We start from the raw sequence: 24,602 nt of genomic DNA on the forward strand, positions 1-24,602 counted from the left end.
TTAGTTGATTATTTAGATGGATCACCTGTTTTTTTTTTTTTTTTTTTTTTTTTTTAAATGGAGCTTTGCACTTCATAGCATTTTTCGGAGACTACAACTTCATTTGGTCTTTTGTCATTTATGTACTTGTGATTAAATAAGGCACTATTCTGTGTTTTCTTTCTGGTTTGTATTAGGCATGAAAGTATTGCTTTTGATGTACAAAACTAAATTCTAGTACTAAGGAGGAAAGGTTTCCTTTGAGGGGACAATGGCTATCGTTTATAAACTGGATTTTTGTGTGAGAAATGGTGTGCACATTCTAGAACATGGCATGTCATGGGGAAACATACATGTTTAGCCAACATTGTCTTGTTTTATTGGTATAACATAATGATTACTAGTTTTGGAATCAAGTTAACAATTAAAATTTGTTTTTCCTGTAAACTATTGATACTTGGTGGCACCTTTAATTTTGATTTTTCTAAACACACCTTATTGGATTTTATTATTTAATCCCAGTCAACAGAAGAAAGTTTTCTATGGACTACGCTCATTAGTCTTGATAAGAGTAATAAGCTTTCAATTTTGTGTCATTTGCATTTCACTACCAAGAAAGCCATGATCCAGAAGAAATTCAATTGATTGTGTGGGATTGTTAACAGCTCCAAGAATTATTATAATCAAAGTTGTTCTCAATTTCTTATTGGATCTTTAATTAAGGATGGGTTGTCTACCTGGGAAAAGGCTTATCCGTTGGGAGTATAATGTTGATGTCCTTTTTGTTTTCTGTAGAAATCAAGTAGAGAATAGGGACCATTTTTTCTTTCAATTCCTTTTCTCTAATAGAATTTGGGTTCATGTCACACATTTGTGCCAAGTATATAAACCCTTGCTGCTGCTGTGGGAATGATGTGATCCAGTGGTATATAAATGATATGAAGGGTGGGAGATTTAAGGTCAATGGTTCTATTAAATCTGCAGAATTGATCTTGAAGTCGATCGAGTTTCCTGTGTTGAGTTCTGCAAAACAATGAAGGCTCTGCCATTTAGGATGTGTTTGTTTGGAGGTGAAATAAAATGGATAGAAAACTTTTGAGAAAAAATAAGAAAAAAAACTTTTTAGAGTGTGTTTGATTGGGTGGGGAAGAAAAAAAATAAATGATAGGGCTGGAATTTTTTGACGCACACGCACAGGCCACGGGTTCAACGCCACGGATTCCTCGGGTTAGATGGTCACCGCCTCCAGTGGGTTTTTATAAAGTAAATTTTGATGCGGCTTTGTTTGAGGAGAGCAATTTCACCAGGATAGGAGTGGTCATCAGAGACTGTTATGGTGAAGTAATTGGCGCACTAAGTCAAAAGATCTTACTACCTCAGTCTGTTGAGCAAGCAGAAGCTATAGCAGCGAGCCGAGCGGTGAAGTTTGCAACAGAGCTCTGCCTTTTTGAAGTGATCTTTGAAGGAGATAGTTTACGGGTTATTGTTGCTATAAATTCTTCCGGAGCATGCCACGCCATGTTTGGTCATATTGTTGAGGAGATTCGTAGCCTTAGCTCCTCTTTAGCCAGCTGTCAATTCAAACATATTTGAAGGGAGAGTAATGCCTTGGCTCATGTCTTGGCTAGAAGAGCAGTTTTAACTGCAGATACTGATATTTGGGTGGAAGAGCTACCTACAGACTTGGATGTTGTATTCCAATGTGATTTAAGTCAATAAAAACTCGCTTACCTCTTCCTCAAAAAAAAAAAAAAAAAAAAAAAAAATTCTCTCCAAATTGAAGAGAAAACTGAAAAGAGAAAATGAGACTACTTAATGGACAAAAATGCCCATATGCAACCAATTCCTCTTCTTTTTTTACTTTTTTTTTTTTTGGTGCTGTCTTGGGGACGTTGCCTCCCTTTTTTTCTTTTTTTCTTTTTTTTTGATTTCCTAGGCGTTGCCTTCCTCTTCTCCCCCCCCCCCCCCCACCTTTTTTTTTCTTTGTTTAACTAGACATGATTTTTTTTTTTAATGAATTGGGTGATTTTTTTTTTTTTTTTTTTTTGGGTTGTTTGTCATTTATTTGTTTTAATTTGTCATCATTTTTTTAACAAGAATATATAAGTAAATTTATACAAACTCATATTTTCTATCCCCCCACTTTTTCACTATCAACCAAACAAGAATGAGAAAAATTAAAATCTTTTCTATTTTCCCACTTTTCCATCATTTCACCATTTTCTATCATTTCACTTTTCCACTCTTCCAACCAAACAAACCCTTAATAAGTCCCTTTGTGCTAATTGGAGTGTCTCTGCCATTGCATTTGGTCCTTGTTAGTCCTATGAAAGTTTAACTAGGTTTTGCTCTGTTCCTGTTTAGTTGAGATCTTTGGTAGTTGTTTCTTCCTCCGTTTCTTTGTTTGGAGTGTGGTTGACTGGGTGGTGAGGTTGTATTTTGCTCTCTGTTTGAGCTTGTTTTCTGCATTGTTAGTGTGCATTCTGTACAGCTCTTCTGAATATAATATGATTAGCAAGTTGCAGTGTCTAGCAAGGCAGTCATCTTTTTTGAAATTCATGTTGACAAGTCCTTAAGCTGTTTAAGGAATTTTTGTTATTTATGTATTTCTGATTAAATGAATCCAATAAGTTGTGTTTTCGTTCTGTTTGTTCTAGGCGTGAAAGTATTGATTTTGACATAGAAAACTAAACTTCATTAAGCCAAAAAGGATCCATTTGGGGACAATGGCTGTTAGTTATAAACGGAAATTTTGTGTGAAAAATGCTGTGGACATTCATGAACTTATTTTATTAGCCATAACATAATCAGTATTAGTGAGCATTTTAAAACAACGACCCTAATACTCTGCTAAGTATTGAAGTTTATCTGCCTTGTGTTGGGAAATTGCCTCAAATTCCAATTATGACCTAGAAAGTCAATTAGGTTTCCTAGTTGAAGAAAAAAAAATTTAATTTGGGTTTCCTTGTTATAGAAGAAAAGACTATTCCTTGGTGTGGAAGAAAGTTTATTCCTTGTTAAAGAGGTAATATATTCCTAGTCTAAGAGGGAATAGACTCTTTGTTAAAAAGGTAATGTATTTCTAGTCCAAGAGAGAATAGCAAAAGCGTCTTATAAATAGATAATGCTACAAAAAATTTGATGGCTTTGGCTTTGGCCTGGGCCCAAGATTCCTCCCTATGGGTAGAGGGAATATAGAGCGTGAAAAAAAAAAGGATTTTTGCTTGGGAGGAACGCAAGAAGGACAAGAGTTTCCGCCTTTGAAAAGATACAAAGAGTATGTGCAAGAGTAAAGAAAGAGGAAGCCGCACAAGAAAGAAAAACAAGAGAGATTTTTCTTTAACTGTGGGACATACATAAGAATTATTATAATTGATTTGATAATAGTGAAATTATTCAAAATTTGTCCCATAATTTTTTTTCCCTTCAAAGAGAAATGGTTTTCCACATAAATATTTATGTTCTTACATGTAATTGTTATTTCAGATTGCTAATATTGTTGATAATATTATTTGGGACCCAACAACTTGTACCACTCACAGGATTGGGATAACAATTATCCCACCCAATTTCATTTAATCTTAATGAAATCCAACCTAGGCAATCTAATCCAGTAAATCAAACGCAGCATTCCATACTCAATTCAAATAGGAGGAAAATCAAAAAACTTTCACCGATGCCCACACTTATTAGAGTGGGCACGAAATGTTAAATTGTCAAAACATTTATGTCCACTTTTAGACTTCCTGTCATATTCACAAATAACTGCACTTTATGGTGCCAACTGCCAAAGAAAGGGTTGCAACACAGAACTTCCAGGTCCGCTTAGTCTCTTACGATCAACAGTGATGTCTGTTCTATTATGGTTCCACTTCAGTTGATGGTAGATGTATAATTAAAATCATAGTTGTGAAAACGTGAATCGTATCATGAATCGATTTTGATTTTTTATGTTGTTTATTGTATCATATCAGATATTGTAAGATACGCAAACACTTAATAAAATTTATAAAAAATTATAGAAATACATATATATATATATATATGATATATTCATTATAAATTTGAATACACGTGTTTATAACATAGACATTCAAATTTATTATACCCAAAAGTGATAATATATTACAAATGACCCAAAATAATAATTTCTTTTTACCATATTCATCATCTTGCCTAATTAATTCCATCTAAGTCAATGTTATTATCATATTTATCATTTTGTAAACTTACTTTTTCATTAAAAATTTCATCATCATCATCAACCATTACTATCTCTTCTTGTTCTTTTATTTTAATAATTTTTTTTTTAATTTCTTCTTCACATTTTGGTTTTTTAAACTTATAACAATAATGAGAAAAATAAAAAATAATTATATTGTCAATTAATACCTTATTCATAGTATAGTAAAGAAATTTGTAAATATGAAAGTGAAATGTAAATGTGTACAAATTTTGTACCAAAAACAAAAAAAAACCTTATAGACATGTTATTTTATTATGATAAATTAAGTAACTTAATAATTTTGTGTTAAAAAAAGTTTAACAACTTGTTAAATTCAAATAACAAACACAATTTAAAACATATGTCTATGTATTATACGATATGATACAATTCCCACAATACGCACGCTATATCGTATGATGCAATAGTACTTCTGATATGTCTTTACAATACGAAACTTTTTATACACAATAAGATATGTATCGTACAATACATATTACTGACAACTACATATGAAACAAAAGTTAAACTCCCTCTAACAAATTAGCAAGGGTTCTTTTTTTCTTTTTTTTTTCTTTTTTTTTTTTTTTTTCAGAAAAAGGATAACGGGGCATTCCATGGATATCAGCAGCCAAACCAAAATATTTAAGAGCCGAGGGCTTGAGGCATTACAAAAGCTGATGGCAATCGCTGAGTTAACGAGAATTTCATTAGATGTTATTTTCAATCCCACCTAAAGACCATTTTAAAAATAAGCAAATAACTAAACTGAAACAGTTACCAAAATAATAACTTTACAACAAATTTCTTATTCAACCATAAAAAACTTTTTTATTTAAAAATTAAAAAAAAAAAAAAAAAAAAGTAGATACATAAAACCTTGTTATTGGCTTTGCCTATAAACTTACACATTTAACATTATAAATTATACTATAAACCACAGGATGCTAAGTAACAGGAAAATGGCATGGTAATCTAATTTACAAGGCAAAACTATACAGAATAAAGCTCTTTACAAACGTTCTTAGTTTTGCATATTTAGTAGGCAACAAAGATCAACCAGTAATGCAGTTCTCCCACCGACCATATCTTGAACTAAAGCACTCTCCTCCAATATGCTGAGCATTCTCAAGAAATACTTCACGGGCACAGAATTCCCAAGCTCTCGCCATCTCTCCAAGAGATATGGGCTCTGAAAGGATGCGCAGAACAACGCTGAACTTTAACTTTGCATTTTCCGATAGTTCTTTAGACTCCTTATTGTCATGGCTGTGTTTAAAAAGAAAACATTTTTAGTAAATCCAGCAATTCATTTATTTTAGTTTGAACCTGAACCTAGCATACTAGCTATAAAAAAAGGAATTCAAAATTTAGGTTTCAATTATTTTTAACAAACCACTGGATCTTAGTCAAGAAAATTCATTAAGGTTATATAACACTTAAAAACATTGGATACCACATTAAAATGTGTATGTTGTAGATCCATGTGTGGGTGCTTATGCTCAGATATGCACCAGATTAAATCACAACTCATCCAACCTCAATCAGATACCAAAATGTCTAGTGAAATAGAGAAGTTTCTAATCTCTCACCTCCAGCGGACAGTCATCCCATCAAAGATTGTAGGAGAAGAATTTGGGTAATCAGCAGGAACAAGCAACCATAAAGAAAGCACTGGCAGCTGTAATCAGAAAGGGAAGAGCAAATAAACATTCTAGTAAAGAATTCAAATAATATGTTCTCAGAGAATTTACAGTACTTACCATATGGGATGAAGCATACAGCAACTTCAAATTTTGACTCAGAGCCACAGCGCTATAGGAGCATCTGATAACAGTTCCTTCACCAGTTTCAATAGAAGCAAGATCTTCAGTTGAATCTAAATCTATCATGGTTTCTACTAACTGCTGGTTTATGCATTTGATTTCATTCCGGAGTTCATTTTTTGGCTGCAACATTTTGTGAAGAATAAATCCATGTCAAAGATTTTAAGGACATGCACATCTCAATGAAAAACGAAAAGGATGAGAATAGTGGATTTAACCATAATTCAATTTCTAAGTACAACAAAAGAAGTTGATAGTCTTGAGTTAAAAGTGCACTGACATGGATAGGGGAAGAGCCAAAATAAAGTCATATGGCCAATAAACTGAAGAACTAATTCACCAATTTGAATGACTAATACAACTGATAATTTGTTCTGGTGATCGTAAAAACTAAATCATGAATAGCATAAACAAGGTGGAGACCTGAAAATAGTAAACAAAATATGCCTAAGTCAACTTACCATGTATCAATTGCATAGACCAAACATGTACCACATTGCAAGTAACTTTGCCTTTAATATCATAACAGGAAAGTATTTTACCTTTCCAATCATTTTCAAAATGTTAGGCTATTCATGCATAATATATACAGCATATGTTAACATAGGAAAAAATTGCAGACCAGCCAATCTACCATAGGTATGGAAGGGGAATGGTTCTAACAGGGCATGCAACACATTAAAGTCCAATTATCAACAACAATCCATTAAATAGCAAATGATTTAGGAGCAGAATGCATACCTCAATCCTGGGCCGCTTGATCTGATATCTTGCAGTTGAATCTAGGTCACTTAAATCATCAGCTAACCGCTTAAAACTACAAATTTCATTGGCAGATAACAAAGTTGCATTATGGGCCATGTAACTGATCCGGTGCTTCATCTTGTCCACAAAAACATGTCCATTTTGCAACCTGTAGTTCTTTGCTTGTATTTGACATCTCATTCTACACGCCAAACCCCCACCAACAGAACCTTTGGATACATTATCAATTGTGGTTCCAGCTATCATATCAATTTCTTGAACAGAGGCACTCAGTGCTTTTTGTGAAACTGATTCAACCTGAAAAATTGTTTGATTTCTCAAAATCCACTATATAACATCTAATTGAGAAGTGATAAAAACTGCAGTGAAGATTCTCTTATGAGTAATGGGCGGACCAAGACACGAATGTTAAAAAGTCTTTCTTCAAAAAGAATGAAGAAACTTTAAAAAAAAATTGTCTCAATAACAGTGATAACAGGTAATTTATATCCATTATTATTAAAACTTTGTTGGACAATGTATATTTTTTCTTAGAGCAATGAAGGGAGAGGATATACTTACCGCTTTAAGTAAGCGCTCAAGTGGCTGCTTTGGAGCAGCTGTTTGCTGATTGCAATCTGAGTTTGAAAGTACAGAAACAGAAGAGGGGCATTTCTCAAGGTCTACTGGTGTTGCAGATGGAAACACTGTACCAGCTTTTGAAAGAGGTGACCCTAGATTTCGTTGGCTAACTTGAAGAGAAGAACTCTGATATATTTGAGAGGTGGAATGAAATTGGACAGGATTTCTTGGTGGTTGAGTTCGATCAGGATGTTCCAAGTCAATTGAGTGACAACACTGAAGAAATCCTGAACTAATACTGGGTTGGGCATCTTCTGTAAACACTTGTTGCTTCCTCTGCTGAATCGACTGAAGTTGATTTTCTTGCTTTAGGTTCTGTGGCTGCATCGTTTGATGTATTTTGTGTTGCTTCTGTTGCTGGAAAGTGATGATAGTAGAACTCTTCTGAAACGAATTTATAGTGGAATCAAGTGTATTCAGACTGGAATTATGAGAAAATTTTGTCTGTTTTGATGAACCGGTGATTGCTTGGTGCACAGGCGTGGGATAATCATGCTGCAATGGACTAAAAACATTTCTTTTTTCCAATCTCGTTTGAGACCCAGACTGAAGTGAATTTATCATTGTTGGTTGTGAATTAGGAAACCCTTGCTCTATTTCTGAAAGTGGAGATATACCAATTGGAGTGCTTCTTGAGGGTAACTTCACTGGATGAAAGTGGGGTCTCACATTTTTGTTATGCTGCAGCTGAGATGGTTGGGATTGGCAACCAGAAAGTTGAAGTTGCTGTGCATGTTGTTGTACAGGCACAGAATTTTTATTCTTCATGTTACTATGATATACAAATAAAACAATTGCCTGTAAATAACCCTGAAATTTCTGCTCAGAGAACCGTTCAATGTCACTTCTGGGAAGTTTTAAAAAAGTTATCATTTTCCCAATTGAAATAATTGATTTCTTGAAATTTTCAGGATTTTGTGCCTGCAGAAGGAAGCAGATAGTTTAAATTCAGACAGATAGAAAACAGGATGCCAGATCAAATCTGGTAGTGACATATCAACAACAAAATCAATTAGTTGGATCTGGCATCAATGAAAAATGACAGTAAAAGGTAGAATGAATGAGATACCTGCTGAAACATGTCAACTGCTGTCTTCTGTAGTCTTTCCAAATCTTCTAAGCAATTCTCCCTCACAGATTGTAGCTGAAAAGCACACTCAAATGCGTTAACAAGCAAGAAAAAGCACCAAATCTTATATTAAATTAAAACAATACATAAGGAGTCCATAGCTCATGAATATGCTGACGCTTTCAGCACAAGCTATAAGAAGTCTCAACTCCCATCCCACCATGAGAATTAGTATTACAAGCCTAACACTCATATACTCCCAATGTCCCATTTCATTAGGCTTGATTAGAAAATCCAACCTTTTAAGGGAATATCTTTTAATGTATTGTCTCTCCAAAGAGGACTTCATATTGGGACATTCCAAAATGAAATAGACATCTAACAAATTGGGACGAAAGGAGTAATAAGAAGTGCCCAAAAATAGGGGCAGGAGAACATGCTACTTTGTCATTGAGGGTTTTTTTTACATTTTGAGCAAATCATAAAATCCTCAAAACTTTAAGATACTATCAAGTATCAACCTATATATTAGTCAAAAATAGCCTAGCCTATAGCAGATATGTTTTTGTGTGTGTTTATACATACACAAGGACATACAGACATGTTTGTATGTAAATATTTAATAACATGCACAAGTCCTAATCCACAAGTTCCCTACTGTTTGGAATCCTATATTGGAGAAAATTGAGCGTAAGTTGGCTGGTTGGAAGAAGATGTATTTGTCAAAAGGTGGAAGACTGACGTTGCTTAAGAGTACATTATCTAGTCTTTTGACTTTCTTTTTATCTCTTTTTACTATCCCTACACATGTTGCCAATAAAATTGAGAGGTTGCAAAGGAATTTTTTATGGGAGGTCTCCAAGACACATATGGTGGGATGGGATAAGGTGCGTGCACCTCTGGAAAATGGTGGGTTAGGAGTAAGGAAATTAACTACTTTCAATAAAGCCTTACTAGGGAAATGGTTATGGCAGTTTGGGGTTGAGGAGACAAGGCTTTGGAGAAGGGTTGTAGCTCTAAAGTTTGGTGAAGAATGGGGGGGTTAGACTTCCAAGCTAGATAGAGGGGTACATGGGTGTGGTTTGTGAAGAAGCATTCGAATGGGCTGGGAAGGTTTTAGTAAAAATATTCAGTTTGAGGTAGGGGTGGGGGATTGAGTGAAGTTTTGGACAGATCAATGGTGTGGGGATTATCCACTTCAATTGACCTTTCCGGTTGTGTATGGGATTGCCTCCAGTAAAGGGGCATTAGTGGCCTCTTCTCTTGAATGGTTAGGGATAAAGGAACAGAGAAGCTGGGATGTTCATTTCATTCAGAGACCAAATGATTGGGAAAAGGGTGGTGTGGATGAATTTCTCCGTACTTCGGGCCCTAATTTACCTCTAATTGAGAATGGAGATCATATGCGATGGAAGCTGACGAAGACTAGGGATTTTGATATCCGATTGTTTTATAATAAGTTAAGAGGACCCTTGCCTATTATATTTCCTTAGAAAGGTGTTTGGAAGATTAAGGCCCCTCGGCATGTTTCTTTCTTTGCATGGACTGCTGTATGGGATAAAATCCTTACAGGTGACCATTTGAGGGGTAGAGGGATGGACTTTGTAAACTGGTGCATTATGTGTCGTTGTAAAGGAGAGACGGTGGATCATTTGCCACTGCATTGTGGTAAGGCTTACCAGTTGTGGAGTTTGGTGTTTAGATCTTTTGGGATTTCTTGGGTCTTGCCAAGATCAGTTGCGGATACTCTCTTTGGTTGGTGGAATTAGCTTGGAAAGCATTTGTCTAGCATTTGGAATTTAGCTCCGCTGTGCTTAATGTGGTGTTTGTGGAGGGAGCGAAATTGGAGGATGCTTGAGGACATGGAAAGTTTTGATGACCAGTTATTGGCTTCTTTCAGTGGCTCCCTTTTTGATTGGTTTAGGGCTTGGGGACTCACCTCTAGTGATTCTCTCCCTATGTTCCTTAGCTCCCTTCTTTGTAATTAGTATCTTTTCTTTCTGTTTTTTATCTTCTTTTTCTGTAATTTTTATCTCTACCTTATGATTTTCTGCATGAGGTAGTATTTTTTTTTAATATACATCTTTATTACTTATCAAAAAAAAAAAAAGGTTGGAGATTATCAAGCTATGAAGCACAGACATGGAATAAAGGCATTAATATCAGTGTTAGACACATGTTGAACATAAGTATGCTTGAGACATGGCCTAATGCAATTCCATGGGGCATCTAACAAAAAAATATATTATTTATTTTGGATTTGATTAAGACATGGCAAAGACACAGCCAGAGACAAAATTTGAAATACAAAGAACAAATTGAAAAAGGATGGAGATTAAATTACTAATATGCCTCTAGAATAGAAGTGAAAGGATAAATAAGTGGAGGTGCAATTTTGTGATTTCCTTCAATTATGCCCTTATTATGGGACAAGTGGAATATTATCATGGTAGCAAAACTAGTGATCTTAGGTTCGAACCTTGTCCCACTCTACCTCCTATTTAAAAGTTATAATTCCCAAGTGTCCCACTTATCGAAGGTAAATGATTAGATCAACTATTTCCTAACAACTAATTTTTTTTCGAAAAATGATAGTTTATCAATATTTTTGATAGGTATGATAGTTTATCAATATTAATTAATTAATTAATTGTCCCTACCATGGTGTGTCCTAGCTTTTCAAGAATCATCATGTCACTGTATCCAGTGTAATGTTTGTGTTCATGCTTCTTTAGTTATCAAAAAGTCCACAATCGTAAGTCTATATTACCCAAAAAAAAAAAAAAAAGACAATATATGTTGCAAAAGCATTGTAGTTAGATAATCCATAACACTAAAACAATTTTTTTTGGATATGTAACACAAACTATTATTTAAAAAGAACAAAAATACCTTTTGATATGCCCAGTCATACCAATTAGCCACATTTGTGAGTTCGTTTGGAGCAGAGGAACCTAATGATGCTTCAAGAGAAAAAGAGAATTTATTGAAAGTAGGACTTGATATATTCCAAACCAAAACACTGCCCCAGTAAAGAAACTTCAAGAAGAGAACTAAGTAATGAATAATAACACTACAAGAACATGAGGTTTACTAGCTAAAAAAACACCAACATTCATCTGTCAAAATTTTTTAACAGAAGTAAAAGAATGACAATAAAATCAGCAAATGAATGAATCTTCTCATACAGTTAATACGTAATACACACACACAACGAAAGGTGCAAAATGTAAGGGCTAAATGGAAGGGCAACAAAAGACTATTGCTTTTTTTTTTTTTTTTTTTTGTCTCTTTGGAAAGTAACATTTCATTTAAAGAGAAAACAAGAGGGGTGAGGCACCTCTTATATAAGATGCACTGGCCAGCAAAAGTTAATCACCAATGGAAAGAAGATGCAGCCAGAATAAGGTAGCAATAGTTTGCCAAAAACATAAAATAACCTTAATAGGAAGAAAATGAAGTAATCCCAGAAAAATTATAAGTTTCTATCAAACATAGCATGCTTTCTTCATATTTTCATTGAAACTTTATAAGGGATTACAAAGATTGACTAATCAAAGACACATAATAAAAATGGTTTGCAAGAAAAATTATTAAGTAGTCTAAGACATTCCCAAGACACAACTTACTAAACAATATTAAATCTAGACATACTTGGATACTCCACACCTTATTAGATAGTCAAATACAATTTTGAAAACAAAATTTAAAAGAAACACTAATATCCCAAAGAACTAACATATTTATAAAAATTCCAAGCATCAAAATTCTCAATTTATTCAAAGATCTTAGTTAGCACCAAAAGCAGATTGCAAAACATATAACAGATCGTTTGCAGTAGATGCACCTTCTTATACTTACACTCTGGTTTTTAGTTTTCACAGATATTGTATGAAATTCAATTAATTTACAGAAGTGTTCTTAGTCCAGCAGAATTTTGTGTAATTAATATGCACAGAGAACTGGTTTCAGTGTAATCATCACTTTTCTATCTGCTGAAGATATTTGAGCAGCTGATAACTGCAATAATTAAAACCTTTTGTTTTAAGAGCATCCCAATTTGATCCATATACACAAACTATTTGGTGTAGAAATCTTTCAATTTATACTTCATTCCCTAACTTTTTCTTTCATCTCTTGGGTCCAATATATGAATTATCAATTTATTTGCAAAAAAAATTCTTCTGGATTTAGATTGGCCAATCTAGTCAGCCAATGTATAAGAATCAAAATATAATTTCTTGTTATTTTACATTTTCAGCAATCAAGTCAACCAAAATAAAATAAAATTTTAAGAGTACCAAAAACAAATGAACAGAAAAGGTTTACAGAGTAATTCCAAAATTTAAGATTACCATAACAAATGAACAGCAGGTTATGCTGCAATTAAAGAGCATACAAATGAACAGAAAAGGTTTACAGAGTAATTCCAAAATTTAAGATTACCATAAACAAACGAACAGCAGGTTATGCTGCAATTAAAGAGCATTCAACAAGGTTTAATTTCATCAAGAATACAAATATACCTGTTGACTCTTCATGGAGCACTCTCTGTGATTGAATTTGCTTCTGCTGATCAATTACATTCTGAGACTGAAGCAAGACAGCTGATGTCTGAAGCATTTGCTGCATAGTTTCCTCTGATAGATTAAGTTTCATTGGAGAACCTTGTAGCTGATGAAACTGAGTTGACTGTGAAGTTTGTGGGACCTCATGTTGTGCGGCAGTGACCTCCACAGGTCGACGCATGGGTGTCAGAGGCTGATGTGACTGTAGTTTCAAGACGTTTGACTGAGGTGCAACCACCTTTTGCAGTTGCAACACTCCAGAAACATTACTTGGCAAGCCAAATGGCTGCTGGAATGTATTTGATTTGTACCATTGACTCAAGGAATTTTGCTGCTGCTCTGAAGTATTTATTTGCTGCATAAATTGCTGATTCCAATTAAACAGTGTAGCACTTGACTGCTGCTCTGGCAGCTGTTGATGCAACTGTTGTGATGAAATTTTCTGCTGCATGTGTTGTTGCTGAATATTTTGTGATCCAGTCTGCTGCTTCTGTGGAAGGCGATTATTGTACAGCCTTTGCAACTGGTGATTTTGCAACTGCTGAGGTTGGTCTGGCTGGGAAACCACCAGTTGCAAAGGCTGGCTTGCAGACATCTCACTCTTGGTAGTGGCAATAATTGGTTGCAGCTGATCTACTGAATTTCCCATTATGTTATGAGCAAATCCAGGCACATTCCGCAACCTTGAGCTGTCCCCAGTTGCATCTGCCTCAGAAAACTCTGTACCTGTAATAGATCATGGATGGCAAACACAGCATTATATTGGTAGACATAAAGCAATGGCATATGCAGTTTATCAGAATTGTGAGGTTCAATGACTATTAAGCTGCTTAATATCAGGTAAAATGCTTCTTTTTTTGCAAGATGTAAACTACAATTCCTTGTAGTTGCTTATATAACCCATATCAACCTAATACATGCTTGCTACTCAACATACACCAGCACAACACACACTTATATACAGAGCAATACAAATCCAAACAATTCAGGGTATCAAACCAACCCCAGGTGTTAATTCCTTAAGTGTTTCTATCTCGCTTGGAACTATATCCCAGGTACGACTTTACGTTGAGCTCAATGTGTTCATATGAACACCCTCACTTGCCAAAAAAAAAAAAAAAAATTACATACATAATTATTTTTAAACTAATCTGTTTTGTCTACCCTAAAAACAATATTGAACACTTTGACTTGAGAATTGTAAGAATTTGGGTTCAACAAAAATAATCTTGGCCCCCAAACATAATCCTTAACCTCTTAAACAAAAATAGCAGCAAAAATATTAGGCCTAACAACAACAACATTAGCTCATATAGCAGCAAAAATAGCTCAAACAACAACAATATTAGGCCTAACAACAACAAATGAACAAAAAGCCCATTCAAAACCAAAATATAAGAAACCTTAATCATTCAAATTCATTATTCATTCAACCCATTTCATTAAAATAATCCCTAATTTCATTTTTCCTAAAAATGATACCAAGAGAGATATTGTGGCTATGAGTTCTTCTTGGCGGCACCAACAGCTCTACTCTACTCAATAGCTTTGCTCACAGTCAGTGTAGGTGTCATCTCTCTCTCTCTCTCTCTCTCTCTCTCTCTTCTCTATAATCATTTTAGACTCTCTCTCACTTTATTACTTTCATCTCAACATTCTCAGTTTTTACTTTATCTCTCATTAGTCCTTTTTGCCTTTTTATTTTTCTAGTAAAACTTCATGTAATTTTTTTTTTTTGGATAGATAACATAAAAAGTAAAAGTTCATGTATTTGCATGTTTTTTTATTTTTTATTTTTAAATCAATATATTCATGTTTTTTTTCGTTAGACTTTATATTTTTTAATGACTATCTTAGAAAAAATTCCTAGGGTCACCCTGCTAATTCCTAATTCTGTATCTTGCTTGGTGTTAATTCCTAGGTTTAATTTTATTTTTCGGTTCTTGTTGATTCTCAATCCCCTTTAAGAAGTTTTCGTGCATCACTAAGTCTCTTGTTTTCTTTCCCTTGTCAAATGTCCCAAGTTCATAAATATATCCCTCTCTCCGTCCTTCACTTGCTATATAATTTGTCATAATTCTAAAATCTAATCATATAATTTGTCATATGTCTAAAATCTAATCTTTTGCAACCACCTTTTGGTTTCCTTTCTTGCTCCCTTGCATTTTCATATGCCCCCAAATTCTATATTTATGTAGACTTCATAACTATTGATCTTTAACAAACTACAGTGTGAACTTCTTCATTTTACCACCAAACCTATTTGGACGATGACCCACATCCTCTACATTCTCCAAGTACCTTTTTAGACAAAATTATTATAATACAACTAGCCCTTTCCTCCCACATCCTATCAACATATTTATCTATCTATCATTTTTATTTAACCATTCAATCTCTAAACAAAACTTGCTCTTCCCTCCTATTAAATTCCACCACATAATTTTTATGTTTCCCCTTCCTCCATCGTTTCTTCTCCATCTTCCAACACAAACATCTAGTGTCATCAACATATATTGTGTTATTATACTCTACTAGTATCTCTTTACAATCTTTATGACATCCTTTATCAACCTTTCAAGTAAAGATAAAATAATTTAGTATGATTCCCACTTCTTGAACCAAGTGTTAGAGCACTCACATCAATAGGTTTAAAATAGAAAAATGTGTAAAATCTACACAGTTTTGCCTGAAAATGACTCACATCATTTTTACACTTTGTAAAATTGCTACAGTAATTGTGTAAATTTAAACTAACACTATTCATTTTGTATTTATTTTTTTATTCTTTTTTTATCTATCCCGAGGACAAGGAAGAGAGTGGATGGTGGTGTTGTGTGTGAAGAAAGAGAAAGAATCAAAAATAATCAAGAAATTTTGATATTTTAATGAAATGTAGTGTAAAATATATAATCTGATTTGGGGTTTTTTGTAAGGCAAGTATGTAAAATAGAATAAGTAGGTTCTTAGGCTAAAATTGATGCAAATGATCTTAACCAATATTAAATCATAAGTCACTATGTAATTAGGATAGCATCCTTGACTTGCTTCTTAATGCATATCTCTACCCTCCATTTTCCTCTCAAAACTGAACTACCTTTCCCAACATGATTATTCAAGTCTCCCCCAACAGAAATTTTTTCTTCATTGGTATCCTTTGAAACAATTCATTCATATCCTCCTATAAATGTTGCTTAATGGATACTTCTAAACTTATTTGAGGATCATATATGCTAACTATGTTAAATGTTTATTCCCCTAAAACAAGCTCTATTAACAAATTTCTCTCCTATCCTCTTAACCTTGACATCATCCTCTTTAAAGCTTTTATGTACAATTACCCCTATCCTTCTCTATTATTGCTTGTTAAATAACAGCAACAACTAAAAAACACTTCAGCTCCACAAAAGAAGAGCAAGAAAAGTGTATTCATTACAATGAAAAAGGACAGGATACCTCTTAAGACATTCTATAAATAAACAGTATGTTACAGCAAACCTTAGCAAGGTTTTTTTTATTATGATTATTATTAGTAACTAGTAAGTTACACACACATCCAGTGGGTCTTGAACCCATGACCTCACGCTCTATCCCATTACTATGGGAAGATGACGTATCAGTTGAGTTATAGGCTCATTGGAGCAAAACATGGCATGGCTAACAACTTCAAGTATGAGACAAATAAATAAAAGACATATGAGTAAAAAAAATTAACAGCCACTGAACTTTTCTTTTTTTTAATGTTTCCTTGCATGTTGAGTTGAGGTTGAAGGAGGAAAGGAAAGATAAACTGTGCAATTTATAGTGTCTAAAATCCTGTTACCTTGGCTGGATGAGGAAGGAACAATGCTGCTGCTTGAGTTATCCATCAATGCCATCTTCTTACATATTCCTTTTAGATAAACATCCTGAGTACAGAGAACATGGATATGTCCAATTAAAACTGAAGGTCAACTTCACAGCCTGTGCATAGTCTTAATGAAAACAATAAACCAAAGTTACGCATAAATGAAGATTGAAGAGGTACTTATTGTTATTAATTTTTCTGTTTAAAATACATCACACAATTCCGCAGGAAAAGAATTGCTGCAATTTCATCATAAGTTTTCAACTGATAGATTGATCCATGTAGCAGACAAGAGAGATACCAACACATATTGTGAAAAGCAAGCAGAAAACAGGCCAGAACCACATTGATCAGAGTTCTCCCATCTGCCAATCCTTCCATAATTTTTTTATTTGTGTTCCATTTTTGGGTTATTTTTTAAAAAGCTTTATCAAGAAGTCAACATGAGGAACAAAATGAAAATTTTTTAAAAATATGCTGCAAGTATGTCCCAAACCTAATCCAGAACAAAATTGACACAATTTGAGTAGAATGTCAAATGAGCACCCAAACCTAAAAAATTTGAACATAACATATCCTTGCCCCCAACGAGCTTCTCCATAAACAAACTACTTATATTTGCTAATCATTGTCGATGAAGCCATCAAATAAGAGTCAAGTTGCTGTCTTTAGTGTGATTTTCAGTTTCAACATCTTTTCATAAATAGCTCCAGAATGGAGGGTCCAATCAAAGCAAGAGTCATATAGTTTTAAATTTCTAGTTTCTTGATGATTAAGTAGGTTTTTTTAAAAAATAAATAAATAAAAATGGTGAGTTACACACACACCTGATGGGTCTTGAACCCACAACCTCACTCACCACCTAGAACTTATAAGGGGTGGAGGTGGCAATTGAGATAGACATCTTTAGATTTAAATCAGGTTTTATTTTAGGTTTTTGTTTTGCAAGTAATGGTTTCATTTGTAATGAGGATCAGATCAGTAATTTTTTGCAACTCCTACAAATTGAGGAAATTTCAGTAATAGAGTCAAGTCAAGAATTTTTTTTGAAGATTCTAAGTTTCTTGAGTTTATTTGTTTTCTTTTAGTCTGAGTTAGCCTTTATTTAGGCTTATTAGGTCTTTAGTTCACTAGTCAAATAGGACTCCTATTGCCACTAACAGAAGAAAGAGTCCTAGTGCTCAATGTATTCAAAGAAATCAAAGATTTTGATTAATTGATATTTGAGTTATCTCTTTTCTTCTGTACTATAAAAAGAAAAAGAAAAAAAAAGTAAAAAATAAAACAGCACAGAAATTTAATTATCCCTGTATTTTGACTAGAATAATATAGGCACTTTAAGTCCAACAGAGACATAACTGCCATCCTCACTCCATAACCGTGTGCAATTTTTCATATTGCTATGAGAATCAATGTACAATCTAATATGCAATAAATGTGCAATTTCTAAGTTTAAATAGAAATTGGGAGATCCACTAAGAATAAAGAAAAACATATAAACAGTTGCTTACCTCCTTGAGTATATTAAACTGTAAAAGCCCTACCAAGACCCACCAACTTTTTTGAAATCAAGAAAGGTTTCAAGGGCTCAATTAAACAAGATTGCACATTGTTATACACCAGATAGATCATTGCTGAAACATATTGCATTATTCAAAATCTATTAATAACTGGGTTTAATAGTAATTGTTGAGCTACAGTGAGACCAAATCTACCCAACCTTGGCCATCTCAAACTCAAGCATCCATTTTGCTTCACAAGTTCATTAAGTAAATGTGAGCACCAAAGTCAAAAAGACTTGACATCACAAAAATATTAAATGGTATTTGCAATAAATGGAACTTCCTCTTCCCATAAACAATTGGTGGAGGATGAGATTCATGGGTCCTAGACAGCTGCATAAGTAGTATTTAACAAGCAATAAATCACATAAATCATTAGAAAGACTACTTTAAGTATACAACTTCAAATCTAAAAAGAAAAATGAAACAAAAATAAAAAGAACCATAAATCATAGTTGAATGGTAGAAGAGTGAGATTTATGCAAAATCACGTTTCATATTTTGTTATTGACAAGTCACACACATTCTGTGGATGCATCCACAACCTTATGGGAGAAGGAAGTGTCATTAAAGCTAGACTTCATTGGCAATACACATTTGGTCTAAGTAAATAAAAAATTACTACTTATACTAATTACTTTTTGTTCTTTTAACAAAAGATGGTAAGCATACAAGTAATTGTTAAAAGCCAAGAGAACTAGCACTGTGAATTAAAAAATAAATAAAAACAAACAAGGAAGTTGCTGAAAACTGTGATTGACCAGTGTACCTTGGTTGTGGCGTAGCGGAAGATCTTTTCCTCAACTTGTGCCGCAATATTAGTAAATCGATTGAGACTATTAGGATCAGAAGAAGACACCCTACTCATCAATTTTAACAATCTGCCCATACAACAGTTACACTTTAATAAAATCCAGTTACAACATCGTCATGAAGCTATAGGCAATTGAAAATTAGAAAAAATAATAATTAATATATAAATATATGATATCACAAATTAACCTAGGAATATTAAATCTGCCACATAAAACTAAAATATTCATGAAATATTAAATCTGACAGACAAACTATCAAATACAAAGACAAGTAATTAAGCACGAAAGCAGCAAGTAGAGCATAAATCATGAAAGCCAAAACTCACATAAAATGTTCAGACAAATAAAAGCTCAATGCAGATTCACTTATCCAAATTTGTTCTTTTAAAAGTAATAATTAATAGTATGTTACTGTTTTAAGTCTTAAGTTACACCTAAAACATCACTTTTTCATGAGTAATAAACTTATTAATAATATAGATTATTAATAACTAAACGAAATACAAAAGATTACGGATGAAATGGAAGTGATTCCATAAAATCTATAAAGAGTGTTGCTATTTGTAAGACCCCACACAATGGGACCTATATTATGAACCATACAGATATGACACAGACACAACTATTCATCAATTCTTAAAACACACATGTTTTATCAATTAATGGCTTAAATACATGATTAGTCCACAAAGTTTAGGGCGATCATGTTTAAGCCCTTCAATGATGTGGCCAAACTAAAAACGCTCCGTAAGGACTAAAAACAAGTCGTGACTAAAAAAGATAGCTTTAAACTTCAGAGAAGTACTAAAATCGCTTTGGCCTAAATAAAAAGATACGTTTAAAAGTATAAAGAAAAACAAATAAACCTTAGGCAATCACACTCTTATTGAAGACAATAAATTTGAATTTTGAATTAAACAAAAAAGAATGAGAAAAAAGATTAAAAATAATAAATTTAGCGTGAAGGAAGAAAATTACAATTTATTGACAATTTTGTGTCTAATAGTAGGCGTAAGTTGAGCTCTCCAATCATCGTTCGATGGTGCAGTGGGTTCAGTTTTGATAGTTTGTTTGCACCCAATATTCTCCTCCATCTTTCTAAAAGACCAAAAATAACAGTAACTGTTTTAAACTTTTAAAGAAAGAACCTTCAAAACAGAAAAAAGAAAATCAAGAATAGTAATAAAGACCTAACGTGTTATATAAGAATCCAAAAAAAAAAAAAAAAAAGCCAGGGAATACACAGAAACCTTGCTTACAGCTTTCTTTGATTTTTCGCCCTGTAATTTTCTTCTGTTCTTCTTCTTCTTCTTCTTGTTCGGCCGGGGAAGAGACAGAGAGTGAGAGAGGAAGTCGAAGAGTTCGCGGTACTGAAATAAGACTATGAAAACGCTAGTTGAATGCTTTGAGGTTTGGCCCTTTGCTTTTGTGTCCAGACTGGAAACGTGTGCTTTGCTTTTATAACATTAATTATTGGGATTCGGATATTCTAAACTTCTTAAGTAAATCCACTAAATAAATTTCCTTAAATTTTAATTATTTTTTAATGATTTAATGATATGAAACTCACCTTACTCTTGTCCCAAAAATTAAAAAGCCAAAGAAGAAAACAGATTATAGGCCTATTAGTTTGTGCAATATTGTTTATAAAATTGCTTCTAAAGCTATTGCAAATATGTTGAAAAAGTTTTTACCTTCGATTATTAGTGATACACATAGTGCTTTTGTCCATGGGAGATTGATTATTGATAATGTGTTGGTGACTTTTGAAACTATGCATCATATTAGCCAAAAGAAAGGAGGCAAGGTTGGGGAAATGGCTCTTAAGTTAGACATGAGTAAGGTTTATGATAGGGTTAAATGGGTTTGGCTTGAAAAAGTTATGGAGAAATTGGGTTTTACTAACTGGTTTAGGGATTTGATCATGAGATGTGTTTCTACAGTTACCTATTCAATTAAAATTAGGGCAAAACTTAAGTACAGTACCTTAAGTGCAGTACCTTAGGTTCCCCTCTTAGATTTAAGCCATGTGTATAAAAAATATAGCTAAGCAAACAGGCGTTAAAATATAAGCGCTCCGTCACTTTGCTTTTTTTTTTTTTTTTTTTTTTTTTGACTGGCCTGCTACGGAGAACCATCAGTTTCAATCTTTTAGATTTCAAATCTGCCCCCACCAAACTTCTGCAGCTAAGTCTCCTCCTTCAAAGACATGATCAGGTTTATAATATTTCTTTGGCTTTTTATTCTTTGACTTTTAAGATTTCAGATCTGTCCCACCAATTGAAGATTAATATTTCTTTGGCTTTTTATTCAAACCCTCTCCTCTTTATTACTTACCCAGCAATGGCAATCCACACTTCCTCTCTCAAAAAAAGTTTCTTCTCATTATTGATCAACTAATCATAGGAAATAAGGGGCAAGGCCATTAACCAAAAATTCAGGCCATGTATTTATAAAGTGAACCCAAATCAACGGAAACACGATAGAGAGAGTGATTGAAACCTGTTCCTTTCGACTGACCACCACGAACCCCTCCACAGCCGCCATGCCCCGCCGTTTTCTTCATTCTCTTTGCCTGGTTCTCTATAAAAGCATGGGGTTTCATGTGGGTGAAAAGTAAAACCACTCTACCTCCACACATGGTGGCCGAAATCAAGGCAAGGCATGGTTGTGAAGGGGTCTTGCCAGAAATTTGCTAAGTTTTAGCCAAAATTTTTGTTTGAAATCTGTTTGTTTCTTGGGAAAATAAGGGTGAAAGTGTTTGAAGTTATCTAGTTTTCACGCATGTGAGGGAAAAGATGAGAAAAAGTAGGGAAAAAGAAAATGATAAAAAAAAGAGACGGCAATTCCTTGTAACGTCGTTTGCTTAGCTGTATTTTTTTATACACATGGCTTAAATCTAAGAGGGGAACCTAAGATACTGCACCTAAGGTACTGTACATAAGTTTTGCCCTTAAAATTAATGGGACTCCGAGAGGACATGTTACTCCATCTAGGGAATCCGTCAAGGAGACCGTTTGTCACCCTACCTCTTTCTTTTATGTGCAGAAGGTTTGTCTGTTTTGATTCAATTATCAGTGAATAAGGGTCAAATGGAGGGTTTTAAAATTAGTAGGAGTGGTCCTAGATTGTCTCATTTGTTTTTTGCAGATGATAGCTTGATTTTTTGCAAGGCAACGCTAAAGGAGTGAGATGAACTACAACGATTGCTTGCTTTGTATGAGAAATCTTCCGGTCAAAGTTTAAACCGTGCAAAAACATCTTTGTTCTTTAGTAGTAACACTTCAAGGGATGTTCAAGAGGAAATAAAAACTCGGTTTGGTGCCCAAATAATTAAGCAACATGAGAAATATCTTGGCTTACCTTCTTTGGTGGGGAAAAATAAAAAACTCACTTTCAATGCCATCAAGGAGAAATTGGGGAAAGTGTTGGCGGGTTGGAAAGAAAAATTGTTGTCCAAGGCGGGAAAAGAAGTTTTGATTAAAGCCGTGACTCAAGCAATTCCAACTTACACTATGAGTTGTTTTAAACTTCCGGATTCGCTTTGTGAGGAAATGATGGGGATGATTAGGAATTTTTGGTGGGGCCAAAAAAAGGAGGAAAGGAAGATTGCATGGCTTAGTTGGAAAAAAATGTGTGAGCCTAAATGTAATAAAGGATTGGGTTTTAAGACTTTAAAGTTGTTTAATATGGCTTTACTCGCAAAGCAAGGTTGGCATCTTCAAATGGGAGGTGAGTCTCTTGTTTATAGGGTACTTAAAGCTAAATATTTTCCAACAACTGATTTTGTTCATGCTTCGATTGGACACAACCCTTCTTATACATGGAGTTTAATTTCTGCCCAAAGCTTAGTCATTGAAGGCATGCGATGGAGAGTTGGTAATGGAGCAAATATCAAGATTTGGCAAGATAAGTGGCTGCCAGGGGTATCATCTCATAAAGTACTTTCTCCAAGCTTGTTTTTGAGTGCTGATATGAGTGTTGCTAACTTGATTGACTCACAAATAGCAAGGTGGAAAACTGAAGTGCTTGATAACATCTTTATTCCTCATGAAGTCAACTTGATCAAGAGTATTCCTTTGAGTGTTACTCTACCAGCGGATAAACTGGTTTGGGCTGAAACTTTTACTAGAAATTTCATTGTTAGGAGTGCTTATAAATTAGCGGTTAATTTGTTTACAACTGCAACATGTGGAACTACTTCTGATGGTAGTTTAATGAGGAAGTTTTGGAAGAAAATTTGGTCTTTGCCCATTCCCCATAAGGTGTGACACTTTTGTTGGCGTGCTTGTCATGACACTTTACCAACCAAAGTCATATTAAGGAGGCGTAATGTGATTGCAGAAGATATGTGTGTTTGCTGTCATGAAGAAGTTGAAACAAATGGACACATTTTTTGGGGCTGTTCGAAAGCACAAGAAACTTGGGTTGCTTCAAAATTACAACTACTGAATTTGGATGTTCATCTTGGCTCTTTTATGGATCTGTTATGGCTTGTTATGATGACTAATGAGTCAGGAGAGGAAAAATGTTCACAGGTAGTCACAACGGCTTGGGTACTTTGGAGTAACAGAAATGAAATCCTCTATGGTGGAGAAGACAAAACAGGTCCGACCATGGCTCTTTGGACAACACATTACTTTCAGGAGTACTGGTCTGCTACGGATTCATTCTTTCAAGCTACATCAGAATCGGTTCAGCACATACCTGCTGCACAACAACAGCCTCTGCTTTCGACCTGGCTTCCTCCTTCAGTGGGTTTATTAAAAATCAATGTAGATGGGGCTCTTTTTTCATCAAAGAAGCTAGCTGGTATTGGTGTTGTGATTAGAGAGGTGGAAGGCATATTAAAGGCCGCTTTTTATGTAGAAAAATTAAAGCTCCATTGGGATCACTCGAAGTTGAAGCTAAGGCCTATAAGGCTGGTCTGTTTCTGGCAAGGCATTTGGGGCTGCGAGATGTTGTGCTGGAAGGTGATTCCTTGATAATCTCCAATGCTCTCAAGCGACTTACACTACCACCCTTTTCTGTTGGTGCTATTATGGAAGGCATTCATGAGTTAGGTGCTGAAATTGGTGTTATTCATTTCTCTCATGTACGCAGGACTGGCAATAAGCTAGCCCATATTCTAGCAAGACAAGTTCAAAACCTTGTCAATGATGTAATTTGGATTGAAGAGATTCCTTGCTGTATTCAGCAAGCTCTTATCCAGGATGTATTTGTACTGTGATGTTGTTATAATAATAGTTTCGGTGTGTTTTCTATCCAAAAAAAAATGATATGAATTTTGCCATGTCAACATTCCACTAATAATAATTTTAATTG

At 34.2% G+C, this 24,602-nt stretch overlaps 1 protein-coding gene across 6 annotated transcripts; it reads right to left on the reverse strand.

Moving 5' to 3' along the window:
• Positions 1-5,008: 5,008 nt before the first annotated feature.
• LOC126693262 (mediator of RNA polymerase II transcription subunit 15a-like) lies at positions 5,009-20,700 on the reverse strand. 6 transcript variants are annotated; one of them, XM_050389183.1, is made up of 12 exons: positions 20,537-20,700; positions 20,256-20,375; positions 19,232-19,343; positions 16,877-16,961; positions 13,012-13,779; positions 11,378-11,439; positions 8,486-8,560; positions 7,357-8,337; positions 6,772-7,092; positions 5,968-6,153; positions 5,797-5,885; positions 5,009-5,473 (listed from the first exon to the last, which is right to left on the reverse strand). In XM_050389183.1, the coding sequence occupies exons 2-12, from the start codon at positions 20,369-20,371 to the stop codon at positions 5,260-5,262; spliced, it is 3,009 nt and encodes a 1,002-aa protein (XP_050245140.1). In that variant the 5' UTR covers positions 20,372-20,375; positions 20,537-20,700; the 3' UTR covers positions 5,009-5,259. The 6 variants fall into 6 exon arrangements, with proteins under 6 accessions (XP_050245140.1, XP_050245136.1, XP_050245138.1 ...); XM_050389179.1 differs by having other exon boundaries at positions 11,378-11,448; XM_050389181.1 differs by having other exon boundaries at positions 11,378-11,448; positions 20,256-20,425.
• Positions 20,701-24,602: the final 3,902 nt, after the last annotated feature.

This window comes from Quercus robur, chromosome 7 (genome assembly GCF_932294415.1).
Source record: "Quercus robur chromosome 7, dhQueRobu3.1, whole genome shotgun sequence".
Lineage (NCBI taxonomy): Eukaryota > Viridiplantae > Streptophyta > Magnoliopsida > Fagales > Fagaceae > Quercus > Quercus robur.

Coding starts and splice junctions, on each gene's coding strand:
- LOC126693262 (XM_050389179.1), bottom strand. CDS start 20,371: ATGGAGGAGAATATTGGGTGCAAACAAACTATCAAAACTGAACCCACT. Junction 13,780..16,876: donor TCCTTCCTCATCCAGCCAAG/GTAACAGGATTT, acceptor GATCTATTACAG/GTACAGAGTTTTCTGAGGCA. Junction 5,886..5,967: donor TGTATGCTTCATCCCATATG/GTAAGTACTGTA, acceptor TTCTGATTACAG/CTGCCAGTGCTTTCTTTATG.